At 40.9% G+C, this 24,515-nt stretch overlaps 3 protein-coding genes across 3 annotated transcripts; 1 reads left to right on the forward strand and 2 right to left on the reverse strand.

Moving 5' to 3' along the window:
• The first annotated feature begins 1,592 nt into the window (after positions 1–1,592).
• adamts13 (ADAM metallopeptidase with thrombospondin type 1 motif, 13) lies at positions 1,593–10,614 on the forward strand. The gene is made up of 28 exons (XM_088299623.1): positions 1,593–1,640; positions 1,720–1,853; positions 2,035–2,118; positions 2,193–2,317; positions 2,397–2,543; positions 2,816–2,950; positions 3,246–3,396; positions 3,464–3,568; positions 3,647–3,798; positions 3,883–3,946; positions 4,375–4,501; positions 4,564–4,712; positions 4,793–4,913; positions 5,126–5,206; positions 5,294–5,475; positions 5,549–5,705; positions 6,588–6,717; positions 6,791–6,970; positions 7,049–7,247; positions 7,328–7,430; positions 7,509–7,638; positions 7,873–8,046; positions 8,131–8,335; positions 8,784–9,111; positions 9,195–9,338; positions 9,436–9,615; positions 9,951–10,126; positions 10,234–10,614. The coding sequence occupies exons 1-28, from the start codon at positions 1,607–1,609 to the stop codon at positions 10,393–10,395; spliced, it is 4,059 nt and encodes a 1,352-aa protein (XP_088155749.1). The 5' UTR covers positions 1,593–1,606; the 3' UTR covers positions 10,396–10,614.
• On the reverse strand, positions 10,524–21,731 carry LOC148344548 (carnitine O-acetyltransferase). The gene is made up of 14 exons (XM_088299634.1): positions 21,593–21,731; positions 15,156–15,425; positions 14,703–14,821; positions 14,193–14,246; positions 13,028–13,193; positions 12,765–12,939; positions 12,500–12,678; positions 12,314–12,414; positions 12,107–12,226; positions 11,877–11,999; positions 11,666–11,801; positions 11,431–11,493; positions 11,212–11,349; positions 10,524–10,953 (listed from the first exon to the last, which is right to left on the reverse strand). The coding sequence occupies exons 1-14, from the start codon at positions 21,617–21,619 to the stop codon at positions 10,738–10,740; spliced, it is 1,887 nt and encodes a 628-aa protein (XP_088155760.1). The 5' UTR covers positions 21,620–21,731; the 3' UTR covers positions 10,524–10,737.
• Positions 21,732–22,320: 589 nt separating this feature from the next.
• On the reverse strand, positions 22,321–23,426 carry LOC148344549 (immediate early response gene 5-like protein). The gene has a single exon (XM_088306047.1). It carries the CDS (start codon positions 23,384–23,386, stop codon positions 22,388–22,390), a length of 999 nt encoding a protein of 332 aa, XP_088162173.1. The 5' UTR covers positions 23,387–23,426; the 3' UTR covers positions 22,321–22,387.
• Positions 23,427–24,515: the final 1,089 nt, after the last annotated feature.

Genomic DNA, 24,515 nt, shown 5'->3' on the forward strand with positions numbered 1-24,515 from the left:
ATCACAGCAATGCTGGTGTAACGCCAGTATCATGCAGCTGTTGATTCAGACGGACAATGGCCAGCTCAGTGATGTCGTAAGGGGCTTCAATCCAAGCTTTAATGTTGATGAAAAAAATATATCCCACTCAGGATTGTGGGAGCTGAGGGGAACTGCAAAAGAGGATGAGTGGGTCAGTCTACTAAGAATTTAATGTGGAAAATGAAAAAAATATATATTATAACACATTGTGGCGCCGTAACATCACATTAATAAACAAACATCCACAAGTAATTATATATTAAAAGAAATATTCAGACACTTGTCAATTAACCAATCCATTTGGGGTTGGGCCAACCCTCCTAAAAATGTTTACTTGATCATAGCAAGACATTCAGGAAACGTATATGCAAAAATAATTTTTGGGAATTGTTTGGGGAAAAGCCCTTTTCGGTTCAATCTTGACTTTCTCGTCGTGCACGAAGAAAGTCATGCTTGAATGGAAGAACTGGTGTGTGGAAGAACCCGACAACACCGACATAAACCACGTCAAAAACTAAAATGTTGAAGAACAAATTCCATATTTTTATCAAATTTAAATTTTCCGTTGGTGTCCTTGGTATTTATTATTATGTTTAGTATTACACTATATTGAAATGTATCCAGTAGTACACAATGTACTTTTTTGTACTTCTCTCAGAGGACAAAAATGTCGCAATAGTGTCATTTTGTTACTCTGTAATGACGGCCTTTGATACTGCTTGTGGTGGTCAAAACTGTATGAGCGTACTCAATTTTTTTCTCCCACCTCCAGATTATTTTTCGGATCACGTCTGCCCTCTATTGGTAGTAATAGATAACAGCATCAGTACGTGTTCCTCCCATTTGGGGGAATGTGCTGCCAGCTGTAGGGAAAGAAGGCATTTAAAAAGTGATGTGTGATTTCTAATTAAGACCGAAATCATTCATTCTCTCTATGATGGTGTAATTCAAATAAAAGACAAATGTCATGGTCAGTAGCCAGAAGAGCTGAAATGCAAACTACAGTCATGGTATACACACAAAAGAGGCAACCAATGAGGGGCCTCTCTGTGGTCCCACACAAGGCAAAGACAGCAAATGAAATGTCTCATCCATCAACTTTGTCCCTGCTGTTTGCATAAACACGTTAGTCATTCCCCCTTGCAGGATCCCAGCCTGCAGTGAGGAGCTATCACATATTGTCCTAGTACTAAAACAGACCGGGCATGTGTTCAGGAATGGTAGCCAGAATGGTGTTCATGACTCTGCTTTGTCTGCTGCTACTCCTACCTGGCTTCAGCACTCTAATGAGATATCCATCAGCCGAGGTAAGAGGAACGTTTGCGTCGACGCAAGCACTGTGGCTCGTGACTCCACCGCTCAAGGCCTCTGCTAAGTACATTGGACTTTTCAACTTCAAACTGTTTATCATCTGTCAAACACCCACCGTCTGCAGAGTTGCATTCTATTTTGCTGCAACCTTAAAACATGTATAATATAAATATTTTTTTTGCTGTACTCTTAATTCTTATATCTTAAATAAACATTTGTTGTTTTTGCTTGTTTTGCTTGGCAGTGTTTTGATTATTCCAACAGACAAAGAGACATGATTTCGCATACTCTTTCTTCTGATGTCTCAGGTATGAGAGCTTCTATCTGAAAAAAATAGACAATAATTATCTGGGGCATAAAAACACATCTAACGTATACAATGTACAGTGAAAGGTCGGCCTCGTCGGTCAACTCCGATGCCTGACGTTACTCACTTGGAACTACTGGTAGTGGTTGGATCTGATGTCTGCCAGGTGCACAAGCAGGATACAGAACGCTACATTCTCACCAACCTCAACATTGTAAGTGGAAACAGCGACTCTCTAAAATGTATGCACACATAAACAGCTGTCAATTGAGGTTTCTTTGTGTATATTATAGCATATAATGTATTTTCACATTTTCATTAGTACTGTGTGTGTAATGAATAAATGTGTACATTCGTTGGCACTCACTCCATTAATATATTCACTGTCCATAAAGGCCTCAGAATTGTTGAGAGACATGACTTTGGGAGCCAACATGAGGGTGCACCTGGTTCGCATGATCATCCTGTCAGAACCAGAGGTCAGCAACTCTTTCTAGAACTCAGACAGACCATAACCTGCCCCACTGAATAGAATTCCGTCTTCCCATTTCAGTCAGAGATCCAAATGTCTACAAACATCACCTCTTGTCTTCGAAGCGTGTGCGACTGGGGCTCACGCTTAAATCCGCCGAATGATACAGACCCACTACACGCGGATCTCCTCTTGTATATTACAAGGTTTGTGGCACATTCTAGACGTTAAGGGCTGCAATGGTGAAACGATATTTTATTCCTGCACGTCTCTCATTATAAAAAGGTATGACCTGGTGTTGCCTGATGGAAACAAGCAGGTCAGGGGAGTTACACAGCTGGGAGGTGCTTGTTCCAGTGAGTGGAGCTGTGTGATCACAGAAGACACCGGATTTGACCTTGGTATCACGATTGCGCACGAGATTGCACACAGGTACTGCAGAGTCCATCACATCAATGTATTGTACCATGACAACACCAGGTCATCTTACGGTGCTAAAGGGATAAAAGTTCAAGTATAAATCCTCAATTGGCCTATATATATATATATATATATATATATATATATATATATATATATATATATATATATATCCATTATTCCTGTATTCAAATAAAATGCAGTGACCCAATTAAAATATCACCCCCCAAAAAGGTCAAAATGAGGATCTGAAGTTGAATCTGGAGTTCCGTTTTTTTGCCCAGTTTTGGCATCAATCATGATGGCGTGGGGAACACATGCAGTAGGAGTGGCTTCATGATGGCTTCTGATGGAGGCTACAACAGCGTGGATCTGACCTGGTCGCCCTGCAGCAGACATCAGTTGCTCACTTTTTTCAGGTGAGGCGGCTGCACTTACAAAACACATACACACGCATGTACCCACATAAACACATAGACAGATGTAGTTTTTCCACTATAGTTTCTAATTATATTTTCAGAAGACTTAAATATCTAAATCTTCAACGTGACAAAAATAATGCTTTTACCAAACAAACAGTGCTTTATGTTTTGATTTCCACTCATCTGACCCGACACTTTTTTTCTTTTATCTATCTTCTGGCAATTCCTCAGCATCATGTGTTACAGTTCTGAAATTGAAATGTGTACCAAATGTATGTAATTGTATTCCCAGCGAAGGGAATGCTGAGTGTGTAAAGGATCTACCAGCTCTCGAAAGCTCCCTACAGGACTGGAAGCCTGGCCTCTATTATGGGGTTGATGACCAGTGTCGAATCGCTTTTGGAAGTACTGCAAGAAGCTGTTCGTTTACCAATCCAGATATGGTAACGTCCGTGTTATTTCAATACCCAGTTGACATTTTAAAAATATTATTGCTTCTTTCTCCCTCAGCCAATGTGTAGGGTTTTATCGTGTCACACTAACCCAAACGATGACAGCTCCTGCAAACGTCTTCTAGTACCACTGCTAGATGGGACCCAATGTGCACCTAATCAAGTAAAAAAAAAAAAAAATAGACCTTTTGTTGACATATGAGAGAAGGATAACTGTGGTGTCTTTTTTTTTGTGTCGCAGTGGTGTCTTAAGGGGCGTTGTGTCTCTCCGGACCAGCTCAGCACCTCTGCAGTGGTGCATGGTTCTTGGTCCGGCTGGTCTGGGTTCTCCACCTGCTCACGAACATGTGGCGGTGGAGTGATTCACCGCACGCGCCAGTGCAATAATCCAAGGTTAGCACAAACCACAGTCAAAAACAAGATGGCATTTTTTAGCAAGTTACTGAATAATAATTGTTTGGGTTTTTTTTTTTTCAGACCTGCTTTTGGGGGAAAGGATTGTGTAGGGATGGGTATTGAGGCTGAACTTTGTAACCAGCAGGTGAGTATTCATTTGTTTTGTTTACATAGGGCCGCTACATTGAAAAAAAAATGTTTTCTGTTTCGTGCAATCACTTGACAAAATAAAATGGAGTAAATTCAACACACCATTTTTTTCAGTGTATACAATAGGTGAGCTCTGGTTACTCAGTGGATCATTGTAAGATTTATTCTTTTGTTTTGGGCCTGTGTCCCCCATAAAAGGCTGCCCATTAATTCAGTATTGATTGCGGACTTATTAAAAGACAAAGGACGACAACTGAAGGTGAATCCATGTGCTTGAGTAATATATCTGTCAGTAATCTATCTATCAACAAAGTAAATGGAAAAAATGTCACCTCTCTCAGCAGTTGTGGGAGTAATGTCATTACCTCGTTATTAATCCCCCAAAAATGTATTCAAAATAATTTTGCAACTTTGCCATTGCAGCCATGTGAACGCACTCAGCTGGATTTCATGGCTGAGCAATGCTCCAAAACAGATTTCAAACCTCTTTACCTTCATCCGGACAAGGCCTCCTTCTACACCTGGATCCCTGCAGTGGGCTTCACACAAGGTGGGAAAAGAAAAGATACTCATCAAGTGAATTTGATTTTGAAAAATTCTTGCCGTAATCAGGTGATGAGCATTGCAGATACATGTGCCAGTCCAAGGGAGAAGGCTTCATTGTGAGCCGTGGATCTCAATTTGCTGATGGGACACGATGCGAGGTTGACCGCCAACCCGCTTCGGGTTCAATTGCTGCTTGTTTGCAAGGGAAATGTCTGGTAGATATCATTTTGATACAAAAGAAAACATGTCAATCATTTACCTTTGTATTTCAATATAAAAATCTGCTGCTGCTCAGCTCTTTGGCTGCGATGGCGTGTTGCGCTCTGGGAAAGTGAGAGACGTGTGTGGTTTGTGTGGTGGTGATGGAACTTCCTGTGTATTGACCTCTGACACTTACAATGGAGGTCAGGCAAGAGGTAAGCATAATTTTTTCTCATACTAAACATTTTAAAAAATGCAATATTTTGAAATGTGAGAAAATATTCAAGTAATTTATCACACATTTCACTTTCTTTTTCTGAAAGGTTGAAGGCATAATTATTAGATCACACATGAATGCATTTCTGCCGTCTGACAATCTTAACTGATCAATCGTCTTCTGGTCATTACTTCCTGCATTCCCTTTCAGAGTACACCACGTTCTTGTCTTTGCCATTAAATGCTACTCAGGTTTATATCACCAACAGGGCACCTCTATTCACTCATATGGGTGAGTGACATCCCCTCAGCTTTAGAATCACACAGTCGGAAGATTGTGAGTATAATTTTGGACTGTTTTTGCCTTCTGCATCGGTAGCTGTAACATATGGAGATCAATATATTGTCTCTGGAACGGGTAGAATGGCATTAAATATGACCCATCCGTCACCACTGGAAGATAACTGGCTCGAGTACCGCCTCCATCTGACTCCTGACCTCTTGCCTGAGATGGAAGAGCTACTGCTGCCTGGTCCAGTACGACAGCAGATAAACATTCAGGTCAGGGCAGGACATTTGACTTTATGAGCGTTTTGATTCTAAACTGCTGTAACGTAATATATTCTTATTCCAGGTTTATCGTAACTATGGGAAAGAATACGGAGAGAAAACAAACCCCAACATCAGCTATCAGTTTTATGTTCCAAATGATCACAGCGACTTGACAGAAATCCAACTTGAAGGCATATGGAGCGTGACAACAACACCCTGCTCTGTCTCCTGTGGCAGAGGTATGCCCATCATTTTCTTTTTTATTCAGATGCTTCCATTAAATACTAACCATCGCATTAAGCCTTTTCTGACACTGCCACTACTGTTAAAAGGAAAATGTGTTCTTTACAATAATATATTTTCTGCCGCCCCTCTAGCCTAATTACTGATTGATATTCTATTTTTTTTTTTTGTCTGTGTTATTGTTGTATTGCACTGGAGAGGGGAGCCCTCTAATCTCGTTGCACACTTGAGTACAATGACAATAAAGGGATTTCTATTCTATTCTATTCTATTTGTGGAATATTATTCAAACAGCACAATGGGGGGGGGGGGCGCATCGAACATATTTTTATTGGAAAGAACATTTTTAACTTGTCATCCGCTTTAAAATCAGTTGGCAAAATACTAAACATATATTTAAATGATATTAAAATTGAAACATTACTGTTGAAAACTGCCCGCTTTACCATTGCAATTAGACGTGTTAACCATTTTTTTAATTCAGTAATACTGTTGTAAAGGGAAGAACTCCTCCAAAAATTTCCTCCTATCTGCTATTTGGACTTACGTTTATATTTTCTTTGTCAGAAACAAAAACAAAAAAAAAACAGTAACACACCAAACCCTAGGAAATTCACCGCAAACATTTTACAACAGGTATAATTATATGATTTCAGCTCTTCTTGTACGATCCACTAAGCCATTCATGAATGTTCGCAAATGTCTATTTGTGTAGTATTATCTGTAATTGATCTGTTGTGAAATGAAAAGTTCACAATGCTGAACTGTAGGTGAGTAGAAGTGGGAGGAGTCCCGGTGACCAGCAATGGGTTTAACTCTAATTCTTCAAGTCAATCCACAGACTATGCAGCGTACGCTCATGCAGACTTTCCGTACAGGTGTGCAGAAGAATCAATATGTATGTGTGGACAAAGAAACTAATACACACCTGGAGGAACACCATTGTTACGCATCTCCTCCACCTTTACCACTGCATACAACCTGTCAGCTCCCAGACTGTCCACCAAGGCCAGTATGACAAAGTTAACAGCACAACCGTGTTTTGTCCTGTGGCACTGACACTCACTATGGCGCTTTACAGATGGATCACAGGAAATTTTGGCTCCTGTAGTATATCCTGTGGTAGCGGACAGAGAATACGATCCGTAACATGTGTTCAGAAACGTGGCGCTGACGTTGTGAGGGTTCAAGATTCAGACTGCCCAGCTGATTTAGCTCCGAATGCCGTTGAGAAATGTCTCCTTCAACTTTGTCCTGCCAGGTAGTAAGCACTCACCAAAAAACAGCAACTCGTTTTTTTGCTCATTTTGACGCTACAACATACTGTTTGTATTCTAAGGTGGCAAGTGTCAGAGGCAGGGGACTGTTCAGCGGTGTGTGGGCCAGGAGAAGTCAAAAGAAATGTGTCATGTGTACGGCAAGAAGACAGCCAAGAGGTTGAAGTTGATGAAAGCTTCTGCTCAATTCAGATAAGACCTCCTGATTCTGTGCCCTGTGTAGTAGACATCTGTCCCATTGGGTGGGACGTGACAAGGGAGGTAAAAAACAAACAAAAAAATGACCATGTTGTCGAGTTTCAAGGTGTGACGTGTGTTTTAGGATTGTTTCTCTTGAACAGGACCAGCCTGCTTTAAAATCTGGCATGATGCCACGTGCCAGACAAGCCCCCGTGTTTGTGTGGAGTCCAGTTATCACCCCATGCTCAAAGACATGTGGCAATGGTAAGTAAAGATATGCAATCACTCTTATTCACAAGCGTCATGTCCTGATCACGTATTCAAAGTTTGTTCCTGCTATAGGAACAATGCAAGTGTGGTTCTCCTGTGTGGACCATCACACCAGATGGATGGTACCTGATTTCCACTGTGATCCTTCAAACAAACCTCCTCCTAAATCTGAGAACTGTAATACACTCCTTTGCCCTCCTATGTAAGACATATTTTAAAATATATATATCATGACGGTAATTTCTAGTGACGTGCAAATACATCATACGGAGAGGTGTGTCTTGTATTTCGGTCATCCCGTGTAGGTACATGAACATGATCAGAGCCGGTCCGGGTTTTAAGCGGATTAAGCTGCTACTTGTGCCCCACTTGCTGCTCAGAGCCCCCCCAAAATTGCACAAATACAATAAATTGACTGAATATTTTCAACCACCAGGTGGCGACCTAAGCTCGGCATCTGCAGTACAACATGTGGCGGAGGGGTTGCCAACACAGTGCTGTACTGTGCTCAGGAGACAGATGGGCAAGAGAAGGTACTGGAAGATTCGGAGTGTGACTTTCCGAAACCCACTGCAGTGGTGTCATGTAACACCCACAACTGCCCAGCAAGGTAACATAAAAATACACATGACACCCTCTTTTGTTTTTCTTTATCAATGCAAGAATCACCTCCCCATCATTTTCTTGTGTTCAGGTGGAAGGTTGAGGGTATATCGCCTTGCTCTGTGTCTTGCAACCTGGGTGTAGCTCACAGGAATGTATCCTGTGTCCAATATGACCAGGGCAAGGAAAGTGAGGTGGTGGAAGAGAGGTGTTATACATCACTCAAACCCGCTACCACGGTGCCCTGCCTAGTGCAGGTGTGCACCGTTAGGTGGGAAGCAAAGCCATGGAGCCAGGTATATTCATTTAAATGGAATATAATATCAATTCAAAAAACACGTGCAGATGGAAATCTACACTAAAAGATATCAATACCTGTACTACCCATGTCAATTAAAAAGCGCTTGGCCTGATTGAGGTAATACATCTGTTGAGCTGGAGCCCATCAGTTGACTGAAAGCAACTTGAACTCATCAACCTAATATACATTTTTTGGGCGGAATTTGGCGTGTGCACACTGAAACCGTAGGGAGAGCATATCAAGAGTCAAGAAGTGAACCCAGAACCTCTTGACTGTGAGGCAGACATGCTAACTACTACTCCACTGTGCTTAATACTTGTCAAATCAAATCAAGTATAGAATAAATTACGACCACAAAACATACAGCTATTAATGCTATTGCTGCTTATTTACGTATTGTGATCTGCTGTGCATATTGTCATCATTGCTATTTCTTCTTGAAGTGTTCTGTGTCCTGTGGATATGGCATTCAGTCCAGAACAGTGTCATGTATGGGCCCATCTAAGCCAGAACCCCTCAGCCCACTACTATGCATGCACATGCCCAAGCCAATCACCATCCAGGGCTGCAGCATGGAAAGCTGCACGGATATGCCGCCTACATCCGTAGTCACTCCAGCTACGGATCCTGCATTGGAGGAGGATTCTCACCTGTCTCACACTCCATATACATTTACAAAACAGCATCGCATGGGCAATCTTCCTCCAAGTCCATCTGGGACCGTCACCATTGTGCAGTCTAGCACAACAGCCAGTCCTTCAACTGAACCCAGTAATTAATTTATGTTGCTTTCTTTGCTTACTCTCATTGGGAGCTAAAGGCAGTTAACCACTTTGATGTTTGCTCCTCACCAGATGCATGTGGAGAGCTGCTCCTGCAAAAATCAGGCACAGTTGACCTGAGGAACATTACTGGTATCTGCACGGTAGCCATCGGCCGACCCCTGGATGAGGTCATTCACGTCAAAGTAGAGTCTAGCTCCCTAAACTGCAGAAAGAGTGAGCATTACCCAGCTTGTAGACGTACTTTAAACTTGAACTTCATCCAGAATTTTTAAGCAAAAGGCAAAATTAATGACTGCATGTGTCCCCACAGGAGAATATGCTGTATTTTTTGACCGACTGGCACTTGTGAGGAAGTGTGAGCAGGCAGCTGGTAGCACGCTGACCACCAGAACCAATGTCCTTCTTGTGCGCCAAAACCTGCTCGCCTCTGGGAATGGCATTGTGTTCACCTACAGCTCACATAGAAACATGAAAAAGAGCCATCGTCAAAGTATGATGTGTAGACACTCGTCATTGCATGCAAACTGACCAAATAGAACAGCTAACCCTTATTCTTATTAGGAAAACTGCACTATGTAGATTTTCAAATATCTGTTTGTAATTTGACGAAAATTCCCGATCAACATTAGGAAAATTATTTCATGCCCATTTATTTTATATCATGGGATGAAAATAATTCCCATTAAGTACTTGAGAATTACTACTCCTTTATATTGAAAAAAAGCTAAATTGCTTTTTAAACATTGCAGGTTACATAACCAGTTAATGTTTAGATTAGCATGTTTTTTCCACTGATGAAATGTAGTTTTTTCTCCCCTCCCAAAGATTGTGACAGGCAGTTGTTTTCCTCCAGTGGGGTATTTGAGAATCCAACAACCTCTGACATGAACCACACCTGTCGGGTGCTTATCAACGCCCCTCCCTCAGTGAAGATAAGAATCCAAGCAGTGCACATAGGATTGGTATTCAATGCCACAAGTTCACAGACTTCATACATTATGGTGGGCACTTTAGCCGTTAGACTGCATGAAATACTGTGCAAGAAAAACACACCTTCACTTTTGGGCATGTGTGCTTTTTCGTGCAACCTGTCTTGTGTGTTGTTCAGATCCGGGACATGGACATGCTGAAGACAAATGTGTTTAAAGGCCCACAGCTGTTTCGATGGCACTCCTCTGGAAATATGGCCGAGGTTGAATTTCATGGAGATTACCAGCACACAGCGGGAAGCTTCAGAGCGCAGTATTCCTTTGTTTCGAAGTCACAATAAATGTTTGTTTTTTTTACATATATCTTACAAAGCCAATTTATCTGCTGTTGTGAAACAAGTAAATGGAAGCAAGTGGTCACAATCTTGTAGTTAAAGTAGATGCTAAATTTAAAAAGTACTCGTGCAAATTCAGGTCATAATGTTTTTATATAGCCATTCAACACCATGTAACAAAATATATCATTTCTACCAGTGAGACTCGTGTTTCATTTTAAATAGAGTCCCGTCTCAAGCTCCTCAGGAACTTTACAAACAATAAGTTGTTCTCTCAGACTTTTAGTGCATTGCAGCTCGTTGTCAGTGAGTGCCGGTTGATTTCCAGCTCTCGGCTTTTGAGTGGGTTCACTGCTTGGCTGAAGCTGTGTCCTCCAGTAGAGCTCTCATGTCCAACAGAGCATCATTTACAGTCTGTGCATACTTGGCTGCATTTGTCTCTTCACAGCTGTTGAAGGCTGTGATCGCGATGTTGATGTGCTCATCCATGGGATTGTAACACACTCCATAGCCATCTGGCACCATTGGACCAAAGCACATCACACAGTCGGTCTTGGAACCAACCTGGAACGAACAGACGTGGTGACGATGACAGCTCACATACAAGTAAACAAATCAGATACAACCCCAAAATGGAATTGAAAAGACATCATTTAAGGACTCTCAATACATGTTATTTTATCAGCAGAACAGCATTCACATCCCAGCTGTGTCCTACCAAAGGAATCTGGCGGATACACTGGATCCATAGTCGTCTGCTTACACACGTTTTTATTTGGATCCTGTTCAAAGATTTTCTTCATTGTTTCTATATGAGCATACCTGGCTGGTTAAAAGATTGTAATGGTGAGCCACAGCAAAAGACGTGTCCATGAATATCTCAGGCATCGATGTGAGGTCTTCAATAGATTGCAACCTCAGTCCAAGAAGATGCCTGTCAATGGCTTGTCCGTGAATCGTCTTAAAAGAGAGACAATGTTGATTAGGGGGCCAAATTGACATTAAGTTCATACTTCTGAAATTCCAATTTTGAGTTCTCACATTGTATGCGTTATCTTTATGTGTCTGAGCAGCCTTCTGCAATAGTGATAATCGCTCTGCGTTCTGTAGGCAAGATGTTAGGCAACGTAAATATTGAGAAAATGATATTGCAACAAGTCTGTATGTATTCTCATCAATGCAGGTAATTTTATTCTCGGGACATTAAATAGATTGTCAGATTAGTCAAGTTGAGAGGGATTGAATACCCTGAGTGTATTTCAACATGCAACCACACCTGTTTAGTTGGGTCCTGCATTGCTTGGACAAATTTCAATGACTCCTTGGTAGTGACACGTAATACGTCTGTCCTTCCATATTTGAACATTCGTAATGATGCACTCTCATACGTAGCGCAACATGCGTTATACATCCTGAAATGAAAAAGATTAGACAAATTGAACAATGCTACACTCCATCACTGTACATCATCTATTTAGATTTCTTACCTAAAATAGGCAAGTTGGAGAGCCATTTGAATGAAGGCATCCGGACTCAGGTTGTGTTGTTTTGGCACATTTTTTCCAAAATCAGAAAACATAAGAACATTCACATCCAGGTCGTGCACCATTCTGGCAGTGCAAAGCAAACAAAAAGATGCATACATTATTTGACTACAACAAGTAGAGGTGATAATTACACTTTGAACCACACATACACACACACACAAGGCACGTACATGTTCATATTTTGTTTGGCTTTTTCAATGTCTCTCTTGACTTCAGGGGTCATGTTAAACCGCAGTTTCTGAGGCATTGTAAGAGGAACCATGGGGGAACGGACTATTTCTGTCTTCTGCCTGTGACAAAAAAAAGTTCCTCAGTCATTCCCAGTCTATTTTAAAATGTTGAAAATGTTCATTCAAACACAATAGAAGTAACCTTACATATACTTAACAACATAATCAATGAGAAACACAATTGGGGGGCCCTCTGAAGGTGCATGTTCATACACCAGTCCACAGGTACCGTCTTCACCAACAATAAACTGTGGATGATTCATACGAAAATTGTAATTCTCAGTCATCATCATATTTGTGTCTATTGATTCATGGAGGTAGACATTCACTCACCTGTAACGTCTTGTCAAACCAGCGGTTGCCGCTGTTCCAGCGAGCCCCGCCGCCATGCAGCATCTGTGCCGCAACGCGGCTCTTGTACATCTCGTCTGACACGCGAGGCATCGGAGCATCCAGACATACAGTGAAGATACTTTTTTGGATGGCACGCACTGACTCTTTATTTGTCTTATCTGAAGAGTGAAGAAAAAAAAAACACAAAAAGGCTCTTTATAAAAATATCTGGATAACATTTTAATTTATTTTTTTGTCTCCTTACCCTTAATGAGATTATTATACGCTTTTCCCCACGTGTTACGATGCTGCGACGTTAGGATACCAACAGGCTCCTTGTTGGTTTGCAAAGAGGTGTTCCAAATTTTTTCCAGTTGCATGTAAATTTGATCTACTGTCAGTGGGGTGCCATCACTGTTGTATACATCCAGGACAAAAAACTGCAAGGGAAAACAGTCATGATCAGGTCACTCCGTTACGAGCTTTGCAATAGATGTATGAGAAGAACAACAGTGCCATCTAGAGTACCTGGAAGTTGTGAACTACTGTGATGTGAGTGGGAGGCGTTTTGCCAATTGCATGATTTACAACAGTGTCTCTCTTTGGTCCAGGGATACGGCAAGATGACAGGATCTGGTAATACTGGTCCATGCAAAGGGGCTTCTTGCTCAGGTACTCTACTGGCAGGGTGTCACTGTGATACATGAAATTATTTTGCATGATAATCCATGTCGATTTGGTTTGACAGTTTGAAACAGTGTAACTTTGACAGTATAGTATGGCTTGGATTTAAAAAAATTTCCCCCCATTTGAAATAACGTAAATTTGTCCATGGCCAAATTGTAACCATTGTATCATATTTCAGAATGAGGATCAAACTGTACAGAAAACTTAACTGTCATGTAACTGTCACCGTGTAAAAATAAATAATAAAACTACTTTAATTTTAGTCTTAGTAAAACCGGTAAAACACTGGTTGACAAAGACATAACTACAGAAAAAATATATATAAAATCAATCAAATTGACTTGTTCTGCTGGCTCGACTTGGCAAAAATTGTGCACTTTATGCCAAATCAGTGATCAATTATGTCATCATAAATTGCCGATTGATAAATGACATAATTGAACAGGTCCGCATAATAAGGCATTCTGTGTCATTCTGTGTCATTTGTTAATAATCCAAGGTTTCTACCATTTATTTATTTTTTTTCCCAATATTTTAATAACATTTTTTGTTTTTTGGGGGGTGAGTTTTTTCCTTAATTTTCCAAGTGTTGAATGGTTATCTGCATTTTTGATAGAATTTTTTACGGTTTAATTGTTCTCTTTTACTCCTAACCCCCCATCCCCCTAGTGTGTTTGCTGAACAGTAGATGTCTCCAAAATAGTGATTGGGGCAAGCCTTGTCAAAAAAAGTATTTAAAAAAAATCCGTTTTAAACTTGCAAATAAGTGAAGATTCATGAGGTTAAACTGGAGTGTTACTACATGGAATGTAAATCTGTGCTGATTCTTGTCTTCACACCCTTATATGGGAGGTGGTACTTTTTGAAATAAGTGTCACCGATAGAGCAAAACATGAAGAAGTAATCATACAATGCCCACTGAACTGAAGTCTTCCACTAAGCATAACTTTCACGTATTCAAGACAGCCTTTCCACTGTACGATTTGAAATCTTTATTCAAACTCACCTGTCAATCATTTTTTTAAACTCCAACACTCCTGCAATCAATTTAGCAGCAAACCTGCACAGGAGATGTCACTGTTATTGACACATAACAAATGACAAATAATGTCTTGAACTAAAACAATGCACTGCTTAAGCATACAATCTGCAGTGTCCTTGTTAGACTCTTGCTGTATGTGGCCGTCATGTTCTCTGCATATCCCGTCGGTCAAGGCAGTCGAAAACAGCTGAGCAATGTTAGGAGCAACGCGCTTTAAATAGCCAGCGTGGCGAAGAAAGCATGAGTAAAGGTCGGCTTGAAACTGCAGCTGCATGTGAACTTGTTTTCATTGAACTCACCAAGTTAATCTCAAAATATTTATTATCTATAAAGGTTCATGTCTGATATGGTGCAGTAATAAGATGAGGAAGCTGGGGATTTTGTAGTATTACATTGCATGACATTACATTTGGTATTGACACCTTGCGTTCCCAATGATGGAAATCTAACAGTGGTTTGTGGCCGGTGACTCACCTCATTTGTCCTTGGCGATCTTGGAAGTGCATGCGTGGCAGAACCACACCGGGGCTGGTGTAGACAGCCACCGGCATCCGACAATCCAAATAGGCGGACTGCATCCACCATTCCGATAGCTATAAAATAAAAGAGATTCAGATTACAAAAGTGTTCATTGCCAATACACTAAATGATCAGTGGCGGGGAGTAACAAAGTACAAATACTTTGTCACTACTCTTTTCACAGAAAGCTTATTAAAAAAAAAAAAGATACACTATTTTTGAGTACAAGTTTTTTCTTGTTTTGCCACATTATCAAAATAGGTATTATATACAATGGACAGTAAAATTCAATTTGGCTTTTCAAAATGTGTTCTTTTACTTAAGTACAGTACTTTTGTCACCTCTGCAAATGATCAAGGTTGCTCAAACCTGCAACACAAAGGCGAGATTCTGTACAACAGCTTTTACCCAGTTATCTGTCTTTCGGGCCCGTCGCTCAAGACCCTTCTGCAGGCGGTCACCTACACCACCTCTGAGGAACTCCTCCACCAACTCCCGTGTGTGTTCCAGCTCCTCTTCACTAACAATAGGCTCCAGTGCAGCCAGGTACTTATCACACGTCTGCTTCAAGGGTGGTACAGGCAGCTTAGGCAAACCCTCCTGGTGAACCAGAGACCTCTCCTGGATGTGTGTAACCGGCCCGAGCATGCGACATGGCTTCACCATGCCAGGCCGCAGCTGGAAAAGACATTTTAGATTAGTATGAGAAAGACTTCTGCCACTGCTACTTCGGATCATTTCAAATTCCCTCACAACACTCTTTAATGTACACATTAATCTGTATTTGCACTGCATTCAATTGTCTCTTTGTTGGACCACAAAGCTGTCCAGAGATGGTTCTGCACAATTCTGCTAACTCGAGCACTTCTGTTGAGTCATCCATGTGTCTAACATTTGGACAGACAAACTAGCAGTGAATTGGCCGACAAATCTGATTGATGTCAGATGATCATTAATCAATATGTCACCATGTCGTCAAATCTTAACAAAAAGTAATTGGCATCTTGGATGGAAAAGAGAATATGGTTTGAAATGAGGAGTAATTTCAAAGGGTTTACATATAACCTCAATTCCAGTAGAAGCTGTTCAGTTTTCATGAAAACTGACACCAAAACAACAAAGCAGCAAAGCAGATGTGTTTGTGTGCACCATGTTCACTTAAAATAGAAAGTTAACACAGTTGAACCTTTGGAATGGTGAAACAAACACTGGCACATGCAGGAAATCTGTGGAGCCAAATAAAGTTTGTGGATATCACCGTCCCACTTGTTTTTATGGCATGCTATTTTTAGACCAAGAATCCTTTCGATATTTTTTGTTTTCTATTTAGGAAAGAACCAGTAATAGTCAAAAGCTACACCAAGTAATAACACTTTACACTTAATGTAAATTGACCTTGAATCCATTTTGTAAACAGCCTATCCAAATTGTGAGGTGTGAGCCAGGGTCTTTCGCAATCCCAGGGCACATGTAGACAAACATTCCCGCTCATGGGAAACTTAGATTCGTCAATTAACCATACGTATGTTTGTTGAAGTTGGGACTTTTTAAAAGGGAAGTCAACCCCAAAAAATTCTTGCATCCCCTAGTGAAAGCACAGCTTTCTAAATAATATAGCTTTTGTGTAACAGATGCTCAGGGTTCAGCTAACGACCAATCACGGTTTACCTGTTTTCTGAAGCTAATTCATGATTGGTTGTTAGCAACAGTGCTGCCATTTTCGGTCGACGGCAAGTGGCAAAATGGCTGCCCTCTGAGATGTACAAAATCAGGTGGATTTTAATGCTTAACTCATATTCCATAAACGCATAATAAGAATGATGTAGGGATAGTTCCTCCAGCCTACTCTGTGGTGTGTAGGACATTATGTTAAGTAATTAAACTCAGATTTTTATTTTGAACACATCTACCAGTGAGATGGAGGAGATGGAAAATTAAATACATTCGACAAATAAAATATAACATCCATCCATCCATTCATTATCTGAGCCGCTTATCTTCACAACAGTCACAGGCGCCCCGGAGCCTATAGAAAATACATGTAAATATTTTTAAGAATATCAAATAAAATGCTGAGAGGAAGAAGAGGCTTAATTGAATCTCCAGATATTTCTGAAGTGCCTATCATGCAGGACAACCCCAGGTTTGGTGGTATGAATGTTCATTTCGACTTGAATGAGAGGGTCCTTAGTATTAAAAAAAAAAAAAAAAGATATAGTGAGAAAGTCTTGAAGAGTCCTTTTTATTGCACGTCTTTTTTGTGCTATTCAAGAGGAGATGGAATGAGAAGGCGGGATGAGAAAAGAGAAACAGGTTATGGATAAGGGGTAGAGATGATAAGTTTAGGGGATGCGTGGAGGCTCGAGGAAAAAGTGGACGGCTATGCGGAGAGTAAGGCTGGCAGGTATGACCGGAAGTTTGCTCACCGTCGTAACCCAAATCCGGAAATCGTGCGTGCTCAGAGTCCAATGACCCATTTTATCCATCCATCCAACCAGCCATTATCTGAAACGCTAATCCTCACCCTTTTCATAATATTATTTATACATCCGTCTATTTTGGGAAGCGCCAGTGATACTTAAAAATCACTAGTGTTGCGTTTGCAGCTTCGTATTCCATATTTCCTTTCGGCTCACCCGCACCAACACAACACCACGACAAGTTTAGGATGTTTCCATCTTGCTGTTTATTTTTCAGTCACTCGACACAACATGTCTTCCCACAGCCAACATCCATAAAAGGCATTTCAACAAACGTAAAACGTCATCACGTAAACCACGCGAGATTTACGACAGTAACGAAAATATATGTGACATTCAACAAAATACACACATACCCAAATTTACATAATGACATATAATTAAATATATCATTACTTAAACTAAAGAATACCATGAGAGCATATAATTCAACACCCTCCCTTGCTCTCATCAGCTCAAAACAATGACCTTTAATTTCCAAAGAACCAAGTTTTAAATTTTTCAATCCTAATCCTAGATGCTGCTTTTGTTAATATGTCTGCAATCATGTTTTCTGACGGACAGTATGCAATGTCTATTTTTCCATTTTGAAGTGCTTCACGGATGAAGTGAAACCTAACATCAATGTGTTTAGATCTCTGTCTATTCACTGGGTTTTTGGTCAAAGCAATGGCCCCTTGATTGTCTCCATAAATCCTTGTGCAACTGTATGTTGTATGATCCATACCATTTAACAACTGAATTAAATACATGCTTTCTTGTGTAGTGGTTGCCAAAGCAATGTATTCGGCTTCACAAGTTGAAAGAGCCACTATAGGCTGCTTCTTCGACTTCCATGAGATTGCAGGGCCTTGTTTTGTCATGCTGAAGCAGTAGCCCGTAGTGCTACGTCTGTCTTCTACAGATGATGCCCAATCAGAGTCACTGAACGCCACCAGGTTTAAATCTTCATCATTTTTCTTGTATATTAATTCGTAATCCATGGTACCTTTTAGATATCTCAAAACATGTTTAGCAGTCACTAAATTGCATGCTTTTGGGTTTGCAAGTGTTTGTGACAATTTGCTCACTATCCAGCTGATATCTGGTCTTGTACACGTCATGGCATAAATCAGGCTACCTACAATCTCACGGTACTCTTTAGGGTTGGCCATCTCATTTTTATTACTTTCTTCATTCACCCCCAGTATTGGTTCACTTGGTGTGTATCTGGGTTTACAGTCTGACATTCCAAATCTTTCAAGCACTTTGACGATATACCTTTTCTGACTCATTTTGATTTCTTCACCCTTTTGCTCAAACTGAATGCCCAAGAAGTACGATATTTTGCCCAAATCTTTCATATTGAACCTGGATTTCATGGTGTCTTTGAATTTATTAAGTAGATCACTGTTGCTTGCTGCCACTATTAGATCATCTACCCAAATGATAATAATGATCACCTCATTTTCTATCTGTTTCCTGTATACGCAGTGATCAGATAGATTTCTCACAAAATTTCCTTGCTCTAGGTGATCATTTAGAAGCTTGTACCAGTTCCTTCCAGATTGTTTAAGGCCATAGAGGGATTTCTTTAGCCTATATACCAACTTCTCGCCTTTTTCTGATGTCTTTTCAAAACCCTCAGGCTGCTCTAAGAAGATTTCTTCATCTATCGGCGCATGCAAATAAGCTGTTTTTACATCCATTTGGTGGACGATGAGATTGTTTTGGACTGCTATCTGCATCAAAGCCCGTACAGATGTGATGTTAGCTGTTGGAGCAAACGTCTCATGGTAGTCAATGCCTTCTGTTTGACTGTAGCCCTTAGCAACGTATCTAGCTTTATATACTTTTCCTCTTTCTGAATTTTCTTTCAAGGCATATACCCATTTCCCCCCTATTAAGTTCCTGCTTTCGGGTAAAGAAACCAGTTCAAATGTTTCATTTTCTTGGAGTGACTGAATTTCTTCCTTCATTGCTTGTATCCATCCGGGTGCCTCGACAGACATCCGGGCTTCACTATACGTTTGTGGAACGTCACATATGGCTCTGTAACAATGATCAACGTTTGTGTTAGCAATATCGTTGTCATTGAGGTCTGTCAGATAATCATTTAAGTATTTTGGAGGATTCTTTTCTCTTTTTGGATAACGGTGGTTTATACCGTAATCAGGACTTGCATTTTTCGTTTTGTCACCTCGTGTTTCTGACGCCTCATCATACTGTGACGCATCTGTATTTATCATGCCCTCGTTCTCATTAAAGTCATGACTTTCACTGCCAACTTCGTGTGGTTTATCTTCAAAACCCTCAGTGTTAGAAAATGTACTCCTGCTTCCCATGATTTCTGAATCCAATTCATCTGTTTGTGTCTCTCTTTCCATGCACTTATTTTTGATGAATTTTACCAGTCTGTGTTTCGATACTTTTTCAGTTTGTGGGTTATACACCAGATATGCAGGGCTGTTTTTACTGTACCCCACAAAAATCCCCTTTTCACCTCTTGCATCTAATTTCTTGTGATTGTGCTTGTATACATAACATTCTGATCCAAACACCCACAGTTTGGAAAGATCTGGTTTTCTTCCTGTCATCATGAAATATGGAGTGTTTTTAACTCTGTCATTGTAACATCTGTTACGGATATGAGCAGCATTTTGGACAGCATAAGGCCACAGCACTTTTGGTAACCCCTTTTCTAATAACAGGCACCGTCCCATTTCAAAGAGTGTTCTCCATTGTCTTTCGGCTGTACCATTTTGGTGTGGAGAGTATGGGGATGAAGTTTCATGTCTAATTCCTTTATCCCTCAAGAGCGACTGAAAGGCATTGTTGGTGTATTCTGTACCATTATCCGATCTAATGCATTTAACACTGCCGTATGGGGCACTGTCAGCAAGAAATTTTTCTGTTGCTAATAGTGTGTCACTTTTGCTTTTGAGAAAATAAACAGACACGGCCCCTGAAAAATCGTCTATGAATGAAACTGCATACTTGTAACCATCCTGACTAGTTGGTTCAATGGGGCCTGCCAAGTCAGTGTGCACCATCTCAAGAGGTGCATTAGCTTTTGCATTCAATGTCCTATTTCTACTATTGATGAATTTTCCCTCTGTGCACACATTGCATTCTACTTTAGAGTCACCTGTAATTGTCATGCCCTTTACCACATTTGGCAATTTTAACACATCATCCATATTACAGTGTCCCAAAATTTCATGCCACGTTTTGACATCACAAGTCAGATTCGCATTGTCCTTTGACTTCATGTCAGTAAATGACTCATCATAGTTTTGTTCGTTGTGATTTACCGTTCTCACGAAGTACAGTCTTTCATGTTCCTCGACGTCGAAAACTGTTCCATCTTTGGTTATGAGTTCATTTTGTCCTTCCTTGAATGTTACTATGGCTCCATCCGACGTAGCTGCTTTCACTGACATGATGCTTTGAGGGTACGTTGGTATATACAAGGCTTTCTTCAACGTGACACCGACACATCTTCCTTTTCCTGTGCCGCGCCTGGGCCCATAACCTGTTGCGTTTGCAGCTTCGTATTCCATATTTCCTTTCGGCTCACCCGCACCAACACAACACCACGACAAGTTTAGGATGTTTCCATCTTGCTGTTTATTTTTCAGTCACTCGACACAACATGTCTTCCCACAGCCAACATCCATAAAAGGCATTTCAACAAACGTAAAACGTCATCACGTAAACCACGCGAGATTTACGACAGTAACGAAAATATATGTGACATTCAACAAAATACACACATACCCAAATTTACATAATGACATATAATTAAATATATCATTACTTAAACTAAAGAATACCATGAGAGCATATAATTCAACAACTAGTAATAGTCGTTGTCGTTATGTCTTTGACATTTACCTAACATCACAACGTGTTTAATACGATACTTCCGGTTAACCTTATCAAAATACAACATATGACAACAAGGGGTGCTGTTTGCGACAGCAGTGCACAAAGCTCCAAATAAACAACTCCGAGACTTATTAAATGAATATTGATATGAAGGTTTTAGACGTCAGGTAGTGCAATAGTAGATCAGTTAGCTGCCTGCGCAAACATTCGTGAGCTAACGTAATGCCACTCACGGCCTGCTAAAAAGCCGTCTCGTCTTATAAATGACGAGACGGACGCATTGAGTTTCATTTTTATTCCATCATGTCAAATACAAATCTATGGAAGAGAGACAACTACAATTGAAGTTAATAGTATCAAACAGTCTAGCAGTCCCGAGCATGGTGCGCCCCACCCCCTGTCAAACCGTCCCGGTGCAGTCAAAGCAAACACACGTTACTGTCATGACCTTTAGTTCACGCAAGCGCTTGCAAAATAAACTCACTATACACTCACCGCGTTTCTGACAAAAACGGCTAACATCCTGTCAGATCGACGCACTGAAGTCTTAAAAGATGTCAAAGCTTCGAGCAGTCATATCTCAAGGACGCGCTCGGCGTCTATTCTGAGCCGCCCGCCCCCCCTCGGACCCAGCGAGCAAAGACAACTGCGAGCACTTTAAAAACATGCTTTTCTACCTTGATGCCGACTTAATATTTAGCAGATAATATTAACGAAATAAACCGATCGCTGCAATAACATAATATATACTTAATAACACACGAAGCTTTTTAATGTTGTTTTATACGCAAGTCATGAATAGCGCTGTACATTTTATCCAATGCAAATACTGTGATTATAAACCTAACCGTGCTTTAAATACATGTAAGTATGCCCAATGATACATATTACTGGATAGTGTAAATTATTGCAAAATAACCAATATGGTTCGTGAGCATGCACATCTCCATACTGGCCACATGGCGGAGCTCTTCCAGCGTCGCTGCAAAGAATCCCGCATTAAACCTCCTCGCCAGTAAACAACCCAGAGACTTTGCAACTACAGTACTATATAACGTACCAAGAATATATAGGGACGATACGGATTCAATAAATATTTATAGTCATTATTTTCAGGTATATTGATGCAGTTTATTAACCAGGCTCTCCGTCAGTTCGTGCATTCGTTTGTTTATATCTGAAAGGGATGTGACATCTTTCAATAACAGAGCAGAGAGAAGCTTTTCAGTGATGACATCTTTTATTAGAAAGCAATGAAATAAAACGGCGCAAAGCCAACAACCATACAAATCAAAATGCTTCGATTGCTCGCGTCCAGCCACTGCCCGTTAACAATGTATGTTTTAAACTAATAGTTTGCGAGGCAAATATTTGCTCCAGGTCCGTGTGCTGCCAACTCACAAACTCAGATAGTCCACCTGAACCCAACACTGAGATCAGGTTGGAGATGTTCGTGGAGTCCAGCTGTTCTGAGTCTGAGTGTGTATCTTCATCAGTCCTCAGCCGTTTACACGGCACTGGTCCAAAGTCAGACAAATAGAACTCTGGCTCAACAATATGATAACTCGTGTCCATGCGTCTCTTTTTGGCGTAGCACTGCGCGCCCTGAGACAGTTTTGGCTGCGCGCAACAGTCCGAGTGGAAGTATCCGTTGGTGACAGTAGTCACCACATGCGTGTCCAGGTCCAGGACAGTCTTGTGGTTGACTTGTGTGCTTGGGGCGTGTAACTCCCAGGCGGATTTGTCCGCACAAGTCCAAAAGCTTTCCGACACCATGAGGTCAGAGTCACTTGGAGGAACCATTGCGCACGCCGACGCGTCTTGGTGCGCCACCTCTGCAGCCTGGCAGCTGGACTGGTGTTGGGGCGCTCCGCAATGCCAAGTGTCCGAGTCCACCCCGCTAAAGTTGCAGTAGAAGTCATTGGCCAACTCCGTAAAGCTCCCGGTCAGTTCGAGGTATTCTTGTGTCTCTCGGGCTGCGGCGACATCCTCGTACTGCTGCGTCCTTGGCGTCGGCGACAAGTTCTTGCTCATATAAAACTGCCTCGCGTTTCTCAGCACGTACGTTACCAGCAAGTTCTTGTGGAGCTTGATGCCCCCTCGCTGCGTCCTGGAGCTCTGGATTTTCCTCAAAGAAATGGAGATCAGATTCTGTGCGTCAAAAGCACACTCCATCCTCACCAGGACCACTCTTCTCCTCCGGTCTTTCAAACGATGTGCCTTTTTAACAGAAGAAATGACAAGGGTTCTAGTTGAGACTCCTGTTTGGTTCGAATAGACCATGTACATGGCGCTCCATGCATACTCAGTAAGGGCATGGGTTTGCAACTCTCATATTTCCTTGCCACGCCCTCACACAGGCGCTGTCCAATGGGAAGGAGGTGGTGCTTCTGTTATACGCAAATATCACTCCATGCCTCATTCAGAATGGACATATAAGCATGGCCATGCTGCATTTCACCAAATGTGTTCCGGGCTTTTTAAATCTTAGTGCGGCAACAGTCACCTGACTTTAGTGGTCACGTAGAATACAACAAGATACATCAAGCCACACACACAGATAACCTACTGTTTGAGTGGAGTGGTAGAGGTTGCAATAAAGACAACAATATACCATTATAAAGTATAAGTTTTGCATGTTGCAGCATAGTCTACTCTATACAATTAATACAGTATTATATAGGGCAGGATTGCATAACATATGGTACTAATCGTGTATAGTTAGTGTCGTAGCACAACACAAAACAGTTTCAGATTATTATTTTTAGAGGAAAATGAGATTGATAAAGTACAGCAAAAACAACATCTCATGAGTAGAAAAGAAGCGATTTCATTAGGTACACTTTCAAAATGAGTTCCATTACAATAGATGTATAAAATGATTTTGGCAAGGCAGCTTTATTTACACGGCGCATTTCACACACGAGGCAACTCAATGTGACAATGTGCTTCACACAAGCAAAGACACAACACCTACAAGCATTTACAAACAGAGCAGTTAACGACATTTGGAAGCAAAGCAGAGAAAACAAAAGTAGCAACCATAAATGTGTGAAAGAACGAACAGTGACAACATTAAAACAAGCTAAGATAAAGAAGAAAGAGTACATAGTTTTCTAAACTAGCTAAATAAAAAAGTGATTTGTAAATGTCTAGAAGACATTAACCCAAGGTATGAGAAAACAGCAAGTTTTTTTTATCCTGAATTTAAAAGCATTCATCCTTGGGTTTGACTTCACTTCTCTTGGCATCTTATTCCATTTGTGTGCAGAATAACAGCGAAATGCAGCTTCACCGTGTTTGCTTTGAACTCTGGGCTCCACTAATTGATTCAAGTCTGCAGATCTCAAAACCCTACTAGGCATATATATTCAATTAGCATCTCTTTAATGTATTGAGGACCCGAACATGAACAATG

The sequence above is a fragment of the Idiotropiscis lumnitzeri genome, chromosome 1 (assembly GCF_059441095.1).
Source record: "Idiotropiscis lumnitzeri isolate Australia: NSW breed Sydney's pygmy pipehorse chromosome 1, RoL_Ilum_1.0, whole genome shotgun sequence".
Classification (NCBI taxonomy): Eukaryota; Metazoa; Chordata; class Actinopteri; order Syngnathiformes; family Syngnathidae; genus Idiotropiscis; species Idiotropiscis lumnitzeri.